Source organism: Pyrgilauda ruficollis, unplaced genomic scaffold, assembly GCF_017590135.1.
Source record: "Pyrgilauda ruficollis isolate IOZ18807 unplaced genomic scaffold, ASM1759013v1 scaffold69, whole genome shotgun sequence".
NCBI classification, from domain to species: Eukaryota; Metazoa; Chordata; class Aves; order Passeriformes; family Passeridae; genus Pyrgilauda; species Pyrgilauda ruficollis.
Genome location: NW_024528710.1, coordinates 43,420 through 59,888, shown reverse-complemented (window position 1 = coordinate 59,888; position 16,469 = coordinate 43,420). Strand labels below are relative to the sequence as shown.

The following is a 16,469-nucleotide window of genomic DNA, read 5'->3' as shown; positions in this document are numbered from 1 at the left end:
ATCCCCACACCCACATGATTAGCAGGACCCAGGATGCAAAGGGCTCTCTCTACACAGCAGGACTTCTCTTATGAGGTTTTTGCAGGATTTGGAAGTCAAAGGAACCCACATAAAACTACAAAGGAAAAAGAGGCCAAACAAACACCTGAACTCTGCTGACAAGCTTATTCCACTCCCACTGCTGCCAAACACTTCCATAATACACACCCAAGGGGAAGATGTCTCTCCTTATGCACGCCACCACAGTCTCTATTTTTTGTGCGACCCAATCTGCAGTGGCTGCAATCTTAACCAAAAAAAAAAACAAAAAACAAAAAAAAACCACCTTTAAGAAATTTTGATGTCCTTCAGATGCCTCACTTGTAGTTGTGCATTACAAGAACTTACACAATCTTTAGGGAAAAAGCTGGTCAATAATTTCCAAAGATAGAAAACAATTCAGGAGAATATATTCTGTCAGATCTTGGCATAAATAACACTGGGTGAAAACTCAGGTATCTCCTGGCACACTCTCAGCAGGCCCCTCCCATCTTCCAGAGCCACTCCTCCTTAACACTATCTAGGATAAATTGAAGTGACCAAAAAAAACCCCCCAAGTCTTCCTTGGGTAACATCTCCCTCCAGCTCACCGGCTTATTTGCAATTTTCTGTTCCACTTTTGGCCTAGCATATATTATACACCATCAACAAGGCAAAGCAGAAACCCAACATTGCTTGGTTTCTCTTTTTAGCCTCATGACGTCCGTCTGCCAAGATGAACTTTCTAGAACATGCTAGGCTGCCTCCCACAGCACCCAATGAAATACTTCCTCCAAGAAAAGAGCAACTCTCTAGAACCTCAGTGCTTACCTTGGTTTCTTCTTTCCTTCTAATCCTACAGTTAACACCCTCCTCCCCTCTCAGGATGTGAAACTATCTTTTTTCCCCCCTTAATTTTAATACCACCCCAGTGTTTGCAGAAACATGTCCTCCACCTACTTGCTAGATCCACAAGAGCCACCCAATGGTGCTCTCAGAAGGAGACCCAGAACTCCCCTGTGCTGTTCCAACAAGGCAGACGACCCTTAAAGCTATGTCTTCTTTTATAAAAGTAGTATATAGGCTTAAAATCGTCTTTTTGATCACTGATCACTCCTCACAGGGAAAAAGAAAGAACTGCCTGGTCAGGTGGATGACTGAGCTACTTTCAGTTTGCACATACCAAAAGAGCAGGTTGGCATCACAGACTGCATGTCTTAATTTGAAACACAGTTAAAAAGCAAGTCTCCCAACACTTCACCTAATCTTGTTTTACTGGGCTGAGTGCATTAACAATGCCTACCTGCACTCAAGAGGTGCATTTCCTCTTCAAAGGCCACCTAATCCTTCCTAGGGGCTTCCTCTGCCTGTTCTGTTCACTGCAGAAACAAGGCACTCTTTAACACAGGGACTATGGAAATTCTGGAGCCCCTTTGTCTTCCACACTGCCCATACCTCCTCCCTATATCCATGCATTCCCTCTTACTTAGTCCTTCATTAGTTCTCAACTCAGATCCTGATTTTTATAACACAAACACCAAGCCAGCCTTCTGAAGCAGCAAGTCTGCACGTCACAGAGCCGAGGTCCTGCCCCTTCAGCCCTGCTGCGGACTCGGGGACAGTAACTGCTGCCGCGCAGCTCTGTCAGTCACCAGCCTGGCCTACGGCCACTTCCGGCGATCAAAGGCTGTCACACGCAGGGGAAAAAAAAAAATTAAAAATTGGTTTTTATACAAAAGCAGCCCAGGAAGAGATATGCTCAGAACGAAAGCCTGGGATGTACACAGCGAGAGCTCCTGCCGCTGTTTAATTCCCTAGAAATTAAGGACTACGGAAGCCTCCGGTGCCAGTGTGCTCCTGGCCCGCGGGACCCCAATGTCCGCACCCGCTCCACGAGTGCATGAATTGCTCTCATAGCTCGCTCTGACGGTCCCCCGGTCCCCGTTAGCTGCGCTCCTGCCCCGCGGAGTGTGCGCGGTCACACTTCCCCCGCCCGCCTGGAACGGGCTCCGGAACTCCTCAGGGAACAACGACCCCGCCGAACCCAGGGCAGCGCCCGCCACGCTCTCCTCACGGTCCCGCTCCCCGTCCGACCCCACCACCGCTTTGTTCGGCTCCACGGCCCCGGGACCCGCCCCAGCTCCCCCACGCCCCGGTGTGGCGGATACTCGCGGGTGCGGAAGGCCTCCTGCGTGTGGGGGATGACGAACAGCTCGCCCGGCTCCCCCGGCGGCAATGGCTTAGCCAGCGGGAACGGCTTGCGGCCGAGTAGCGGCGCCATGATGGGACCCGGCGGGGCCCGAGCGGGACGGTTGAAAAATGGCGGGAGATTCCGCTCCCCCTCACGGCGGGCGGTGGGACCGGCCCCGCGCGCGCACCCCGACCCTGCCGCCCCGCCCCGCAGCACCCACCCCCGCGCCGCGGTGCCGACAGTCTATTGGCTAGGCGCCTGCTCCGCCAGCTGCGGATTGGTCGCACGGCCGGTCCATCCTGCAGCCTCGCCCCGCCCCGCCGGCGCGGCGGGGTGAGAGGTCGCGTTATGTAAGCGGCGGCGCAGCGCACGGCTCCATTTTGTAACCCCCCGTTATTCGCCCTTCCCCCCGCTGCAGCGCGGCGACCAATCACAGGGCACTCGGCCCCCTCCAGCCCCGTGGCCACCAATCAGAGGGCGTTCCGGCCACCGCCCCTCCTCGCGCCCATCCGGGTACCCCTACGGGGCCGCGCGCCGGGCTTTGTCCGCCGCGTCTGGCGCGGGGCATTGTGGGGTTTGTGTGGCGGGCGTAGCCGCTCTCGTAGGAAGCCCGGGCTGGGCCCGCCGGTGCGGCCTCTCGGCGGCCTCTCAGGGGCCTCTCAGGGGCCTCTCGGCGCCGGGTCCCTCCGCTCTGTGGGGAAGCGGAGCGGCGGCTCCGGCGGGACGGCCTCCGGGGCGGGTGAGGTTGAAGAAGAGGCAGGAGCTGCGGCCTGGGGGCTGTTGGGACAGTGAGGAGGGAGGCCCGGCCACCCCGTGGGTGCCGCTCCTGAAAATGGAGGAAAGACAAATTCGAGACTTGTGGGTTGGGTTTTGTGGGTTTATGGTTTTATTTTTTCTTCATGGGAAATGTATGGGGGGATCTCGTGGCATGAACATTTACTGGGGCTTGGAGGGGCAGCAGCTCGAGCACTGCCTGCCTAAAGCAGTCAAAGCAGAAGCTGTGATCTCATAGCTCTTTCCCAGGGACTGGAAATCAGATTTGTGCAAATGTGCAAATACATTCTAGAGATCCTGGGTTTGTGCTGTTCATGCCACTGAGGACTAGGTCTGCTTTATACAGCCTTGTTGTGGCTGCTTTAGAATGAGAAACATGCTTGCCCTGGAAAACTGCTTAGAATCAGAATCCCACAATGGCTTGGGTTGGAAGGGACCTTAAAGATCATCTTGTTCCAACCCCTGCTGTGGGCAGGGATCCCTTCCACTAGACCAAGCTGCTCCAAGCCCTGTTCAGCCTTGCCTTGGACACTTCCAAGGATAGGACAGCCACAACTTATCTGGGCAACCTGTGCCAGGGCCTCACCATTCTCTCAGGGAGAGTTTTTTCCCAATACCCGGTCTAACCATGCACTGTGTCAGGCAGATGGACACTCAGATTACCCCCTGCATGTAAAGGGCTGTTTATGCTGGGTGATTTGGCCCAAGGGGATGTATGAACTGGGACCAGTTCTGCTCTGGAGCAACAGAATTAATGGTATAATTAATTTTCCTAGAAGAGAGGAGAGTAACTGCATCTCACATGGTATTCTCCAGATTGTAGATGTAATAATTGCATTATTATTAGTTTACTAGATTGCTTTGTAGGAATGAGGATCCCATCATTTGTGCTGGTAAAGTATTAAAATCATTTAACTTCCCTGGTTGCACACTGATTTGACATGTTGTGTAATTCTCCGAAGAAGTTTGGGCTGTGAGTATCCCTGGAACACAGCAGTTGCATAATGGAACACAGAGCAAGTGTCTGCTGGAATCAGAAATCCAGTGTATTTTCCACAGCATAGTAAACAGGCAGGAAAGAAAGGTAATGCTGTAACATAAGTGTTCAATCTTATATTGTTGTTGCAATGGAACAGGTTCCCAGTGAAGTTATGCCCCATCTGTAGAAGTGTCCAAGGCTAGGCTGGACAGGGCTTGGAGCAATCTGGTCTAGGGAAAGGTGTCCCTGTACGTTGTTTGGATGGAACAAAATGATCTTTAAGGTCCCTTCTAACCTATGGCATCCCATGATTCTATGATTCTGTTTAGTACCAGAACAGATATGTATTGCCCTAAATCCATCAGTGAGTGTAAGAATGGTTGTTGAGGATTCTCATTACCCTTGTAAGGGGCTGTGAGAGTTGCTTGAAAGCACAGTCAGCTCACAGCCAGTGAAACAGGTTCTTGTGGTACTTCACATGGAGCTTGGCTTCATTCCATGTTATTTTGTCAGAAATTAGAGTACCTGAGCTGAAATTCTACGTGGTGTGTATGTCTGCCTCTCTGGGCTGCAGGGCAAAGTGGGGAGGAGAAGGAAAACTAGAGTGTAATGAACCGAGGGAGAATGGGAAGCTGATACAGACTTGTGGAGCAGACCTGGGAAGATCATGCTGAGCTGAGAGGTGGTGTTGAGTGAATATGGCCACTCTAGCTCAGACACTAGAGTGGGGACACATCAGGGGTCTGACCCCGGGGAATGGCAGCATGCAGGGACGGGGGTAGCAGGCACAGGGCTAGTCCTTGGGCAGGAAGCAGCCTCAGGGGAGCCAGAGGCAGGGCAGGGAGCTGAGGGAGGTAGGACCACAGGGAGGGATGGGAGGGTGAGCTGCCTGTCCCTGCACATCCACCGTGGAGCCGTGTGCCTGTTCCTCCATAGCAAACCACTGGGATCTGAGGCATGGCAACCCTCCAGTGCTGATACAGGACTGGTAAAGGTCTGGTGTCCCCTAGTCATTTTTCAGGCTGGGAAATTGTATGTAATTCCTGGCACAGGTTAAACATGCACTGACCAGAGAGCTGTTCATGGACCCTGCAGCTGCTTGCTGAGGCACACAAAGGTTGGGTTTCCTTTCATGGGCAGCACGTGCTCGTTGCAGCAGTTTCTTAGCCTCAGGAGCTCTGAGTTACTCCATGATGGTTTTCCAAGGCTGTCGTATACTGTCTCCCAGTGCCCAGGAGATGGCACTCCTCCATTTGGACAGTGTGTGCAGCTGTTCTCCAGACACACCAGAGGTTACCTGAAGAGGAAAATCCCATCATGGGTTGCCTGTTTGGCTCTGCTGGGGAGGGAAGTGGCCACATTTGCATGGTCTGGTGATCTGTCCTGTTCTGGGAGATACCAAAGCTGGGGTGGTGAGCTGTGAGAACAGTCTCTGCTGAGCAGGCAAGTATTCCTGGGTGTGTATTGATGGCACAAACTCCAGCAGTGGGTTGGTGTCACTGTCAAGTAGTTATCACCATAGAGGACCTGGAGACGTGAGGTCCATGCAGCTGCAGTTCTTCCAGGTGTGAAGGCTTTAATCACAGCCAGATGAAAGCATCCTTGTGAGGATAGAGCCCACTGTCATGAAGCCTTACTACTGACTGCCTCTTCTCAGCCATGGCTGGTGCCTTTAGCATTCTGGCAGGGAGCACATGATGGAAATCACCACTGGACCCCCTGCTCCTCATAGCCCTTAACTGCTCTTGCCCTTCCCCTCAGTCCCTGTCTTGCCTTGCCTTCACCAGCAGTGGACATAGAGGAAATAAAAGCATTTGGACTCACTTGAAATAACCTTCCACTCCTGTTAAATGCTGATGGAACTAAGTGGATGAGTTGAATACAGGTAGGAGGTGAAGCTGTGTCCCTGGGGATGTTCTCAGATTTTCCCTCTTCAGAAACAAAAGCAGATTTGCAAGTCTGGTATGTGCATGTTTAGAGAGTGAGACTGAGCTGGTGACCCAGAGGAGTGAGGAGCTGGTGAGTGGTGGGAGAGGTGACCCAGGGGTCTGTCCAGGCTGGCCATGCTGCTGGTCTGACTCTTACCCTGACTTACCTGGCCTGAGAGCACCTGAGGAGGTACTGCATTGGTGCCGTTCCTAGCAGCTTCCAGACACACTTGGAGGTGTTTGACCTGGTGATTTGCAAAGCCCTTCTCTGGGTAGTGGACTTTCTCTGTACTGACACAGGAGGGAGTCAGTGTGCCTAATCTCTGGCCACAGCGTCCTGCTGATCCGTCAGCTGTTCTTGTGAACTGTGCTTGAAAACTGTTTCCTCTTGTGTTCCTGCACTTTCAAGCGATTTCTCAGTTTCCCCATCCATCCCATGGCAATCCGGACTTCCCAGTTACTGCTCCTTTTGGCTGGTGAACCAGCAGAAGCCAACTCTGCCCCAAGTGCTCCAAGGTCAGTTGATCCTAAATGTGATTTTGGCCATGTGTGTCATAACATCCCTCTCCCCTCACCCCAGGTAGCTGCCATGATCCAAAATCAGGGATTGCCCTCACCCCAGTGCCTGCTGGACTGCACAGTGCTGGACTACTCCATGCCAGCTGTCTGGACATTGTGCTGTCAAGGGCCTCCATAAATAACACAGGACTTGGGAGCAGGATACAGCTGTGGGTGGGTGGCCAAGGCTGCCACCCTGCTGTCCCCACTGATGCTCCCCAGAGGTGAAACATAAACTTTGAGGAATTTAGAAATTTTAGAGGAGCTAGGATTTTAGTTAGAGATAAGCTTTATTTGAGTTAATTAAAATAAATAGGTAGGCCTTGATGAAGTTAAGAGGTAGTAGTTAAATAATAATTGATTGCTTGTCAACACAATGTTTGGTTAGCTGGGTTTATAATGAAGAATATAGAAACTTGACAAATAGCTTTTAGTAACTTAAGACAATTGTGGGCCTCCTCTGTTCTGAAACCAATTGAAGACAGGGAATGGCAGTTCTACCAAGTGCTCATTTGTCATATTTGCTTTGAAAAGGTAGAAAGGTCAGAACGAGGAAGACTTCATTTACTTCCTCATTTTGGGACTCCTCCCCATGAAAGTGACCACCGACCCATTTCAAGGAACAAACTAAGCATGCTTAATAGCTTTTGAACTAATTAGCATATGAAGCAGGGAATGGGATGTACCAAAATTATGAATATGTATTTGAATTTTGGGTATTCAATAGTTGTATAGATAAAAAGGCTCTGTAATCACCTGTGAAGCGTGTGGTGGTGTGTATTTGGGAGCTATCCCGCGTGCAGCCCTGACAAATAGCTTTTAGTAACTTAAGACAATTGTGGGCCTCCTCTGTTCTGAAACCAATTGAAGACAGGGAATGGCAGTTCTACCAAGTGCTCATTTGTCATATTTGCTTTGAAAAGGTAGAAAGGTCAGAACGAGGAAGACTTCATTTACTTCCTCATTTTGGGACTCCTCCCCATGAAAGTGACCACCGACCCATTTCAAGGAACAAACTAAGCATGCTTAATAGCTTTTGAACTAATTAGCATATGAAGCAGGGAATGGGATGTACCAAAATTATGAATATGTATTTGAATTTTGGGTATTCAATAGTTGTATAGATAAAAAGGCTCTGTAATCACCTGTGAAGCGTGTGGTGGTGTGTATTTGGGAGCTATCCCGCGTGCAGCCCGGCGTTGCAATAAACATACAGTTTCTAACTTTAAACTGTTAGAGAGTCTCTGTCAGTCACAGTTGGATATCGGTACTAGATCAATATCCATATTTTTAATAAATCAGAGGTGAGCTCCCACAGGGTTTTGCATTTGGAGCTGCAAGTAGCCTTGTGTCTTTCAGAGAAAAAGGAGAGAGCTTATTAATCCTGGAGGAGCTGGAAGAGCCACAAAGAGGGGACTTCAGGGAGGATTTAGTTAGAAATGGCCCAGATACATCAAACTATCTCCTGCAGAAATCCATACCCTATTACTGCTTCTATGTGCAGGACAGTTTATGGTACTTATTCTGTTAAGAGCCTGGTGCTGCTTTGATACATTCCCAGGAGACTGATAAAATTTCTGACACTATTTTCCTTGACTGATTTCAGTCAATCACTTCCAATGGAACTGGCTGCCTGCCTGATGCTGAGGTGGCATTGTGTCCCCGCCAAGCAGGCAGGTTCCTGGTGGGGTGGGCAGAGCAGCACCTGAGGAGCTCCCAGGGGTGGGAAAACAACAGGCTTCTAGGGAATGTCCCCAAACATCCCCAGCATCACTGACCAGTGAGGCAGTGAACACCACCCAGCTCCTGGCTCATAGCACACACAATAGATGCAGATTCCGTGGGACATCTGCAGATGCTCTTTCTCTTTGCTGCTGGTGATGACATTCCAGGCGTGTCTGAGTCAGCTGTCCTGCTCCAGCCTGGAGTTAATCCAGATGCTAGATGTAATCTTGTTCCTTTCTAACATCAGTGAACATTTGAATTGGACCAAAAGGCTCTGGCTTTACTTCATACCTATGAGCCTGAAGCATGTTTTTGGGCTGGTGGTCTTGCTCAGGCAGTACATGGCCACCCCAGGTGCAAATATACATCCTTATATATTTTTGGTCACAAAATCTTTCAGATCCTGTCTTGATTTAGGGCAGATTTGGGAGGAAACTTCCAAAGAGGTCCCTCTAGAAAGCATATTCAAGTGGCCCCTCTCCCTACTGGTTTGGGAAAAGATTTCCTTGGAGGAAAGTGGAAAAAACTGTTTCTTTAACAAGCAAAGCATTCACAAGCATAAAAAAAAAATAATATTAAACAATGAAACCTCTCACTGTTCTGAAGAGATGACAAATTCAGAAAGTCCTTCTCGGGTGTAGCTCAGTTCGCTCAGTCCCTTATCAGTCCTTCCTGCACTGGAAGATGCCACGTCCCAGCCTCAGTGGGCCACAGGTGTGAGCTCCCAGTGTTTTTCTGGGGTTTTAGTCCATAGTAGCGCTGATGAGTTCCAAGAAAAAGAAAAGCCACAGTCTGGGGAACGTCTCTGCCTTAGCTAGCTAAAAAAAATGAAAGGAGAGTTCTCTCCCACTGTCTGTCCATGCTGCAGACAACGCAGTCCATTAGAAGGAATGCAGGGGAGCAAGTGCAGTTTCTGAAAACAAACTGTGCTTCTTTTCCCCCTGCTTCGCTCTCGGAACCAGTCTTAAAGGTGTAGAACTTAATATCCAGCATAAGCAGAACAGCTGACTGGGGATACAAGTATCATAAAGTCACCCTAGGACAAGCCAGTGATGCCATCACTGTTAGCACATTTTGGTAGCTCCTGAGTCAAGGGTTCTGGACTGGCATTGCAGCACAGGCAGCTGCACCAAAAGTGTGCAACAGCCAAACCCTACTCAACAGCTCAACTCCAATCCTCCCAAATTCCTGGTAGGAAACACCTGCTGACAGTTGCGTGTCTTCAGGGTGAAATCCTGCCTTGGGTCAGTCACAGCCATGGGACATCTTGCATGTGCTGGGAGCTCCTTTGTACTCATATGGGCAAAAAAGGGTGCTGTAGTCTTCTGAGCCTAGAAGTGGCCTTTGCATCTGACCAGACCACCTTCCCTTTGGTACCCAAGGGTCCCTTTGGGAAAGAGTCCTCTCCCGTCTCTTTGCTGTCCTCTACATGGTAAGAAATTGCTCTGGCTGAAACCAGCATTTCTTTTTACTCTGAGGAATGGGCAGGGAAGCTCCTTGACATGCGCTGTGTTTCCGTGACTGGGGATTTGAGAGAAGCCAGAGACACCCATCCAAGGGCCCAATCCCACAGCTCTCCCTGCAGCACTCAGTGCTGGCCAAGGGGAGACAATGTCAAGCTGGTATTCCATCAGTTTTCCCTTTTTGGGGAAGCTTGGTGATCCCAGCTGAGGGACATGGTGCTTCAGTGTCCTGGTTTTGCATGTAGGTAGTGGGAGCTGCAGCTTTGGGACAGCCCCTGCAGGGCTGAAGCAAGGTGAGAAATGGCTGTCACCTTCTAATCAGCCCCTTCCCTGCACCATGCAGCATGCTGTGCTTACATTTTCTCATGTTTTTCCTAAAAGTGGTGTGGGTTTTCTTTTTTCTGTCTAGGGGCAAAAGGATGTTTTTATGGTGAAGAAGTAAATCTGTGTAAGGCCATCCACAGTAAACAGTTCAAAGCACTGGACCTGAGCTTGTTGTGTAAGATCTGATGCTCCAGGTGCAGAGGATTCAGCTCACAGGGATGCAAGAAACAGCCCAGCAGCAGCAGCACATCAGAAAGAAATGGCAGGGTGGAAAGGAGTGGGATGGATGCTGGACACACTTATCTGTTCCCACTCCCTTGGTCCCCACTGGTGTCCCCCAGCTTGGATTTCTGCTTGTATCCCCTGGAGCTGCAAGTCCTGAAGGGAAGGAGCCATGAGAAACAGAAGGACTCATCCATCACTGCTGTGCTGCTGACTGGTCCTGCTGCACCCAGGTCCATGCTGGGCCCTGTCCCTTCACTCCCAAGTCTGTCCCTATACACACCTCCTCTGTGTGAGCACATTATATCACAGCATGAATCATTGTGTGCCCATCTGGTGGCTTGTCTTTGCTCAAGATTACACAAAGAGGCCTCAAGATTTTATTCTTTAGGAAAATAAAGTAATCCAAATCTCCCAGCTGCAGGGCATTTATCACCTGCAATTCATTGGACCTGCCCAGGAATTAAAATCTTGGAGATGTACCAACTGCTACAGGTCAATAAAGCAGCTGAAGGAGGGAGGATAGGCAAACAGAAGGGCCAGAGCATGAACTGAAAGGAAGATTAGTGTCATCTGGAGATCAAAGAGAATAACATGTATGGAAGTGATTTGTCAAAAGTCCCCAGCTCTCAGCATGACATGACACCTCTCTGACAGCTGGATCTGTCTCAGCCCCTTCCCTGCAGAGCTGCCCAGACACCAGCTCCAGAGCTGGGCTGCAGACACAGATGCCTTGTGCTGTCCATCAGCAAAGGCTGGGGCCGAACTCGGCCATCTTTCCCAGGGGCTATCCCCGATGCCTAGATGCTTTGTGGCAACTCTGAGCTCTCTGACAGGATGTGTTACACAGTGCCCCTTCCACAACACTCATCCCATATGTCCTGAGGGGAGAAAGTCTTGGGAGAACTCTGCTAACCTGCTGTCCCCCATTGTGTGTGGGTGGGCATCACCCCAATCCAGGTGCTCTCTGAGACAACATCTCTATTCTCTCGTGGCCAGTGCCTCAGGCAGCAGCTGTTGGGTCACATCTGTGCCAGCTGTTTTGGTAAACCCTCAGCACGGGTCCAGTGTCTCCTCCTTCTTCCCCTCTGCTTTTCAGTCCTCATTTTCATCCAGTGCTTGGGTGGCACCAGCAGGTTCTCCCCCCTGACCTGCCATCTGATCTCCAGCTCCTGCTGTGGTCCTGGTGGAACAGTTTGTACCCCTGTGTGTCACCAGCACTGGGTGCCCATCTGGCTCCAGTACACTCTCTGTGCTGGGAGGTGATGGTTTCCTGGGCAGCAGGTCCTACAGTGAGGGCAGGGGAGGAGCAGGGGACAAGTGCAAGTCTCCATCTGGGGGAGGCTCAGTCCCTTCTTCTCCCTCCTTCCATAATTCAGCTTCCCTTGTGACCTCCAGATTCCCTGGCTGGGCTCACACTTCCAAGGCCATCACTTCTACAAGGCCCTGACACGTCTACTTCAAGGGTCCACAGTGCGGGAGGGGCTCACCATGGGGTCCCAGCTGCAGGGACCTTCCTTATAGCTGTAGGATGAAGATGTCACCGAGGGGTAACAGCAGCCAGGGCTACCCCAGTGCCCACAGGTTGGGATGTCAGGCACAGCTTGGCTTTGGGGCTGCACTTGGTGCCCAGGTGGGTGCAGAGAGCCAGCCCTGCTCCTGTGTGGCATGGGGAGTGCTGCTGGAAGGGCTGGGGAGACTCTTCTCATCTGTTTTGACATTGGGCTGCCAGAAATGTGTCTAAGAGAAATGCTACAGTCCCTGGTTATATATGGCACTGGAAGCAAGGGTCAGGGCTGCAGATGAGGCCCTTTTGCTGCTCAGTGTGTGTGGAATCCCATGTGAAATGTCGGAGCACAGTATCCCCTCAAGTGATGCACCAGGTTAAGGTGGACAGACCTGGTGGATGTCTAACAAAGATTTCTGGCCTGACCAGGTGACAGACTGCCTCTACAGGGCTTGGCTTCAAACCCCATAAGTATTAACAACCCTGGGAAAAATCCTTATCAGTAGCTTTTGTCAATTTTGTGGAATTCAGTGTGAACACCAGCAGCTGAGAACTCTTATCACTGAAGCACAATAGCTGGCACATGAGAAGAGGTGTCTGTGGAAGGAGGCAAGCAAACCATAAATTTCCAGAAACGGGTGAGTTCTGCTGTTTGGATTGACTACTTCACCTTGCTGACAAACAGAGCTGGGCTGCAGGCAGAGATGCCTTGTGCCTACCATCAGCAAAGGCTGGGGCCAAGGTCAACAATCTTTCCCAGGGGTGGTCCCTGACTCCTGGATGCTTTGTGGCAGGTCTGAACAAAAACCTTATAGTCATACAGTGCCACTTTCCCTACACTCCCCACCCTTACCCCATATGTCCTGAGGGGGAGAAACAAGCTCAGGAGGGCTCTGCTGGCCTGCTCTCCCCCACTGTGTGTGCGTAGGCATCACCCCAGCCGGAGCGCTTTCTCAGAGAGCATCTCCATTCTCTCATGGCCAGTGCATCAGGCAGCAGCTGCGACTGTTGGGTCTCAGCTGTGCAGGGTATTTTGGTAAATCCTCAGCACCAGGCTGGAATCCCTTCTTTCTTCCCCGCTGCTTTCAGTCCCCGTTTTCATCCAGTGCTTGGGCAGCACCAGCAGGTTCTCTGCACTGACCTGTTGGCTGACCCTAGGAGCCACGGTATGGTAGGTGTTATCAGAAGCTTTTCTTGGTTTCATGGAATCCTGTTCCAATCCTGTTCCAGCAGCTGGGAACTCTTACCACAGACACACAACAGATGGTGCATGAGCACAGGTACCTGCAGAGGACAAACAGACCATTAATTTCTAGGAATGGATGAGTACTGCTATTTGATCAGCTGCTTCACCTCACCAATGAGCCCTATATAAAATCAGGGATGGCCATGCTGCCACCAGACCAGACCTACTCAGCTCCCCACTCCACAGGGTCCTAACAGAGACAGCATGGGTGAGTGTGGGATGGGATGGGATGGGATGGGATGGGATGGGATGGGATGGGATGGGATGGGATGGGATAGGATGGGATGGGATGGGATGGGATGGGATGGGGTGGGGTGGAGTGGGGTGGGATGGGATGAATTCTGTGTGTGGCTGGGCATCTGAGCCTTTCTTTCCAAGGTCCTAGGTCCCTGTGCTTTTTTTATCCCTGCTGCAGTAGCTCCTGAGTATCTTTAGGTACCAGCAATGCCCGCAACCCAACACGTCAGTTCTCCTCTAGAGGATTCACATTCCTGAATTCACTGTGTATCTTCTTTCTCAAGCTGCTCATCACTACATTCCTCTGTTCTTCACCTTCTTGGTGGCCCTGCTCACCCAAATATCAGGAGCCCTCTCCTCCGTGCAGAAAGGGAGGTGTGGAAAACAGTCTTGTAGAAATAAAAGGATCCTGATCAAATCTTCCTCTAATTTAATATCTTAACCAAACTTCACCAGATTTGGTAATTCAGCCTTCTTTGTTACTGACAATGTTGTATGTGGCAGCTTTTTCTAGACAGACTGTTTCTCTTCCTTTATGTATGTTCCTTCCCATATATATTTGTATAGTTCATTCACAGCCCTGAAACTTCAGAGAGACTTTGCATAAGTGACTAACCAAAATGCTTTCTGAAGTTTGCACATGGCTAAACAGTCCCAAAACTTCATCACACCACTGATGGAGGTCACAATTCCAGAGGCTGTCAGGGAAACAGTCTTACTAAGATGGGTGCTGGGATTTCTCTGAAACAGAGCATCGTTCTCTCATAGTTGTAATCTCCCTCACACTCTGAAGGTTTCTGGAGCTCTTTATGGATTGAACGAACACATTAATCCTTCATCACTGAAAAGCAGGTTCACAGCAACACCTTCCATCTGTTTGATCTTGGTCTGAGAGCACCCATGATCTGATTTCCCTCTCGATCCTTCTCTCTCTGTACATCCTTCTACTCATTACTACTACCCTAAGAAACTTGTTCAAGTGGAAAGTGTCTCTGCTTATAGCAGGGGGGTTGGGCTAGGTAGTCTTTTAAAGGTCCCTTCCAACCTAAACCATTCATGATTCCATGGTTCTACTTGGATATGCTGTCTGGTCCTTGCTGAGAGAAGCAAATAAGCAGCTGCTTAATGGCTGCAGCATTCCCATTCCTAGTCTCTGATGCCTTTGAAGTTTTTACAACTAAATCTACCACACAGGAAGAAAAATGAGCCATCATCGAAATGCCCTACAAAAAACTCTGTGCTGGAAATAATATCCTTGGGGGGTGGACTTACCTCTGTGCTGTGGCACAGGGCTGCTCTTCTCACTCCTTGTTTTCCTGATGCAGATGAAGCTGGAGGGATCATCCACCAGAACCAGGCAGCTGACCCTCAGCAGGCACAGGACTGCAGCAGTAAGGATCCACATCCCCCAGGGAACAGGAAGGGGTGTAGGGAATGAAGGCACAGTGGTGGTGGGTTGACAATCAGCATGGGGATCAGCCAGCCCAGTGCTTCATCAGAACTCCAAGTACTCCTCCAAACTTGAAGGCCACTGAATGAGGGTGAGGTCAGGTTGGAAATGGGGAAGAAATGTCAGACAATGAGGGTGGTGAGGACCTGGCACAGGTTGCCCAAAGAAGCTGTGACTACCCCATCCCTGGAAGTGTCCAAGTCCAGGCTGGATGGGGCTTGGAGCAAACTGGTTTAGTGGAAGGTCTCCCTGGCCATGGCAAGGGGGGTGGAACAAGATGGGCTTTAAGGGCACTTCCAAGCCAACCTATTCTGGGATTCTGTGATCTCAGAAGACTCTACTGCCATTATTTTGCTCCCATTACTCTGCTGCCACAAGTCCACAGATGATGTCCCTTCTCAGTCACAGGATATCCCTGGGCTTTCACAGTTATCCACAGGGTCTAATGCTAAGGGAATGAGGTTTCCTCCTTCTCAACCCTAGGGATGCAGTGGAAGCCAGTGTTGCAGGGACAGCAGACTGGGATGTTGTGAATTGGTCTTCCAATGTTCTCTCATGCCGCAGGTTGGGCCAAGGACTGCAGTGAGCTCCCTGCTAGCAGCCCCAGTGGCATCTACATCATCCAGCCCACAGGACAATAAACTATCATGGTCTTCTGTGAGATGAACAGGGAGGATGGGGGCTGAACTGTCATCCAGAGGAACCACAGAGATACACCAGTCAGCTGGGACGAGTCTTGGAGCACCTACAAGCATGGCTTTGGGAACGTGCATACCGAGTACTGGCTGGGCACTGAGTACATCCACCAGATCACCAGGCAGAAGCTCTGCCAGGTCAGGTTTGTCATCTGGGATGCTTCAAATAACATGAAGTTTGCAGACTACAACCTGTTCAGCCTGGATGATGAGTCCCAGGGCTACCAGCTGAGCCTGGGAGCGCACTCAGGGGCAGCGGAGGATGCCATGGCCTCCAAGGGCATGACCACCATGCACAACAACATGAAGTTCTCTGCTAAAGATCGGGATCAGGACACTTCTAGGGGGAACTGTGCCGCCAGCTCCAGGGGTGGGTGGTGGTACTTGGCGTGTTACTCTGTGCGTCTGAACTTCAAAGGGGCCGTGACATGGGGCAACCAGTGCCTGGGGAACTGCAGAGCCTCAGCTATCCTCATCAAACCCACCACCTACTGCGAGTTGTATTTTCATTTCCTTTCTGTCCAACCTGGAGCTAATTCTGACTCTCCAAAGAATTGGAACAAAGCAAAAACAAACTGGGTGTGCCATGGGGTCTTTGCAGAGGTTGGTCATATGTAGCTACTGAATAAAATAAGGCATTTTCAATTTTTTCTTCCTCCTGTAGATTTTCTCTACTTCTCAGCTGTGCCTGTGTCCTCTAGTTCAGAGTCAGATCATTTTAATTACATTAATAACAAACAGTCTCTTGGAAACTAGAAGTTTCCAGATCGGTAGTGCGCTTTATACAACATGTGAAATGGTCAACCCAGTAGACTTCTGTGGCTTTGTCAGTTAATTTACATCCTTAGTTTCAGGAAAACTACCTAATTTTTACTGAAGATCTTGCTCAAGATACTAAAGTGCACAGGCAACTTCCCACTCTGGACCTCCTGCATGTAAGGCTTAATATATGTTAATTAGTCAAATAAATTGGTATTCAAAGAACTGCCTGAATTGTGGAAGTCTTTTTCAGACCTTTGAAGTTCTCAAAGAGGTTCATGCATTAGAGGGTTTCTACTGCTGCAGCTCAACTTTTCCCTGAGCCAGGGCCATGACTTCCCAGAGTCAGTGCTGGTAGAACAGTTGGACTTGTTGTAGAGGGCTTTTCCAACC

The 16,469-nt window shown here is 50.2% G+C and overlaps 1 protein-coding gene and 1 pseudogene across 3 annotated transcripts in view; one reads left to right on the top strand and one right to left on the bottom strand.

Annotated features, from left to right (window-relative positions):
- The window catches only part of BAZ1B (bromodomain adjacent to zinc finger domain 1B), a 43,774-nt gene extending 41,319 nt beyond the window's left edge, over positions 1-2,455 (bottom strand). For 2 of the 3 annotated variants that reach the window (XM_041484950.1, XM_041484949.1), the window contains exon 1: positions 2,187-2,455. In XM_041484950.1, coding sequence (XP_041340884.1) covers positions 2,187-2,299 — 113 coding nt within the window. In that variant the 5' untranslated portion in view covers positions 2,300-2,455. The remainder of the gene's footprint in view (positions 1-2,186) is intronic. The other variant, XM_041484951.1, reaches the window with a different exon arrangement.
- Positions 2,456-15,131: 12,676 nt separating this feature from the next.
- On the top strand, positions 15,132-16,242 carry LOC121362974 (annotated as a pseudogene).
- Positions 16,243-16,469: the final 227 nt, after the last annotated feature.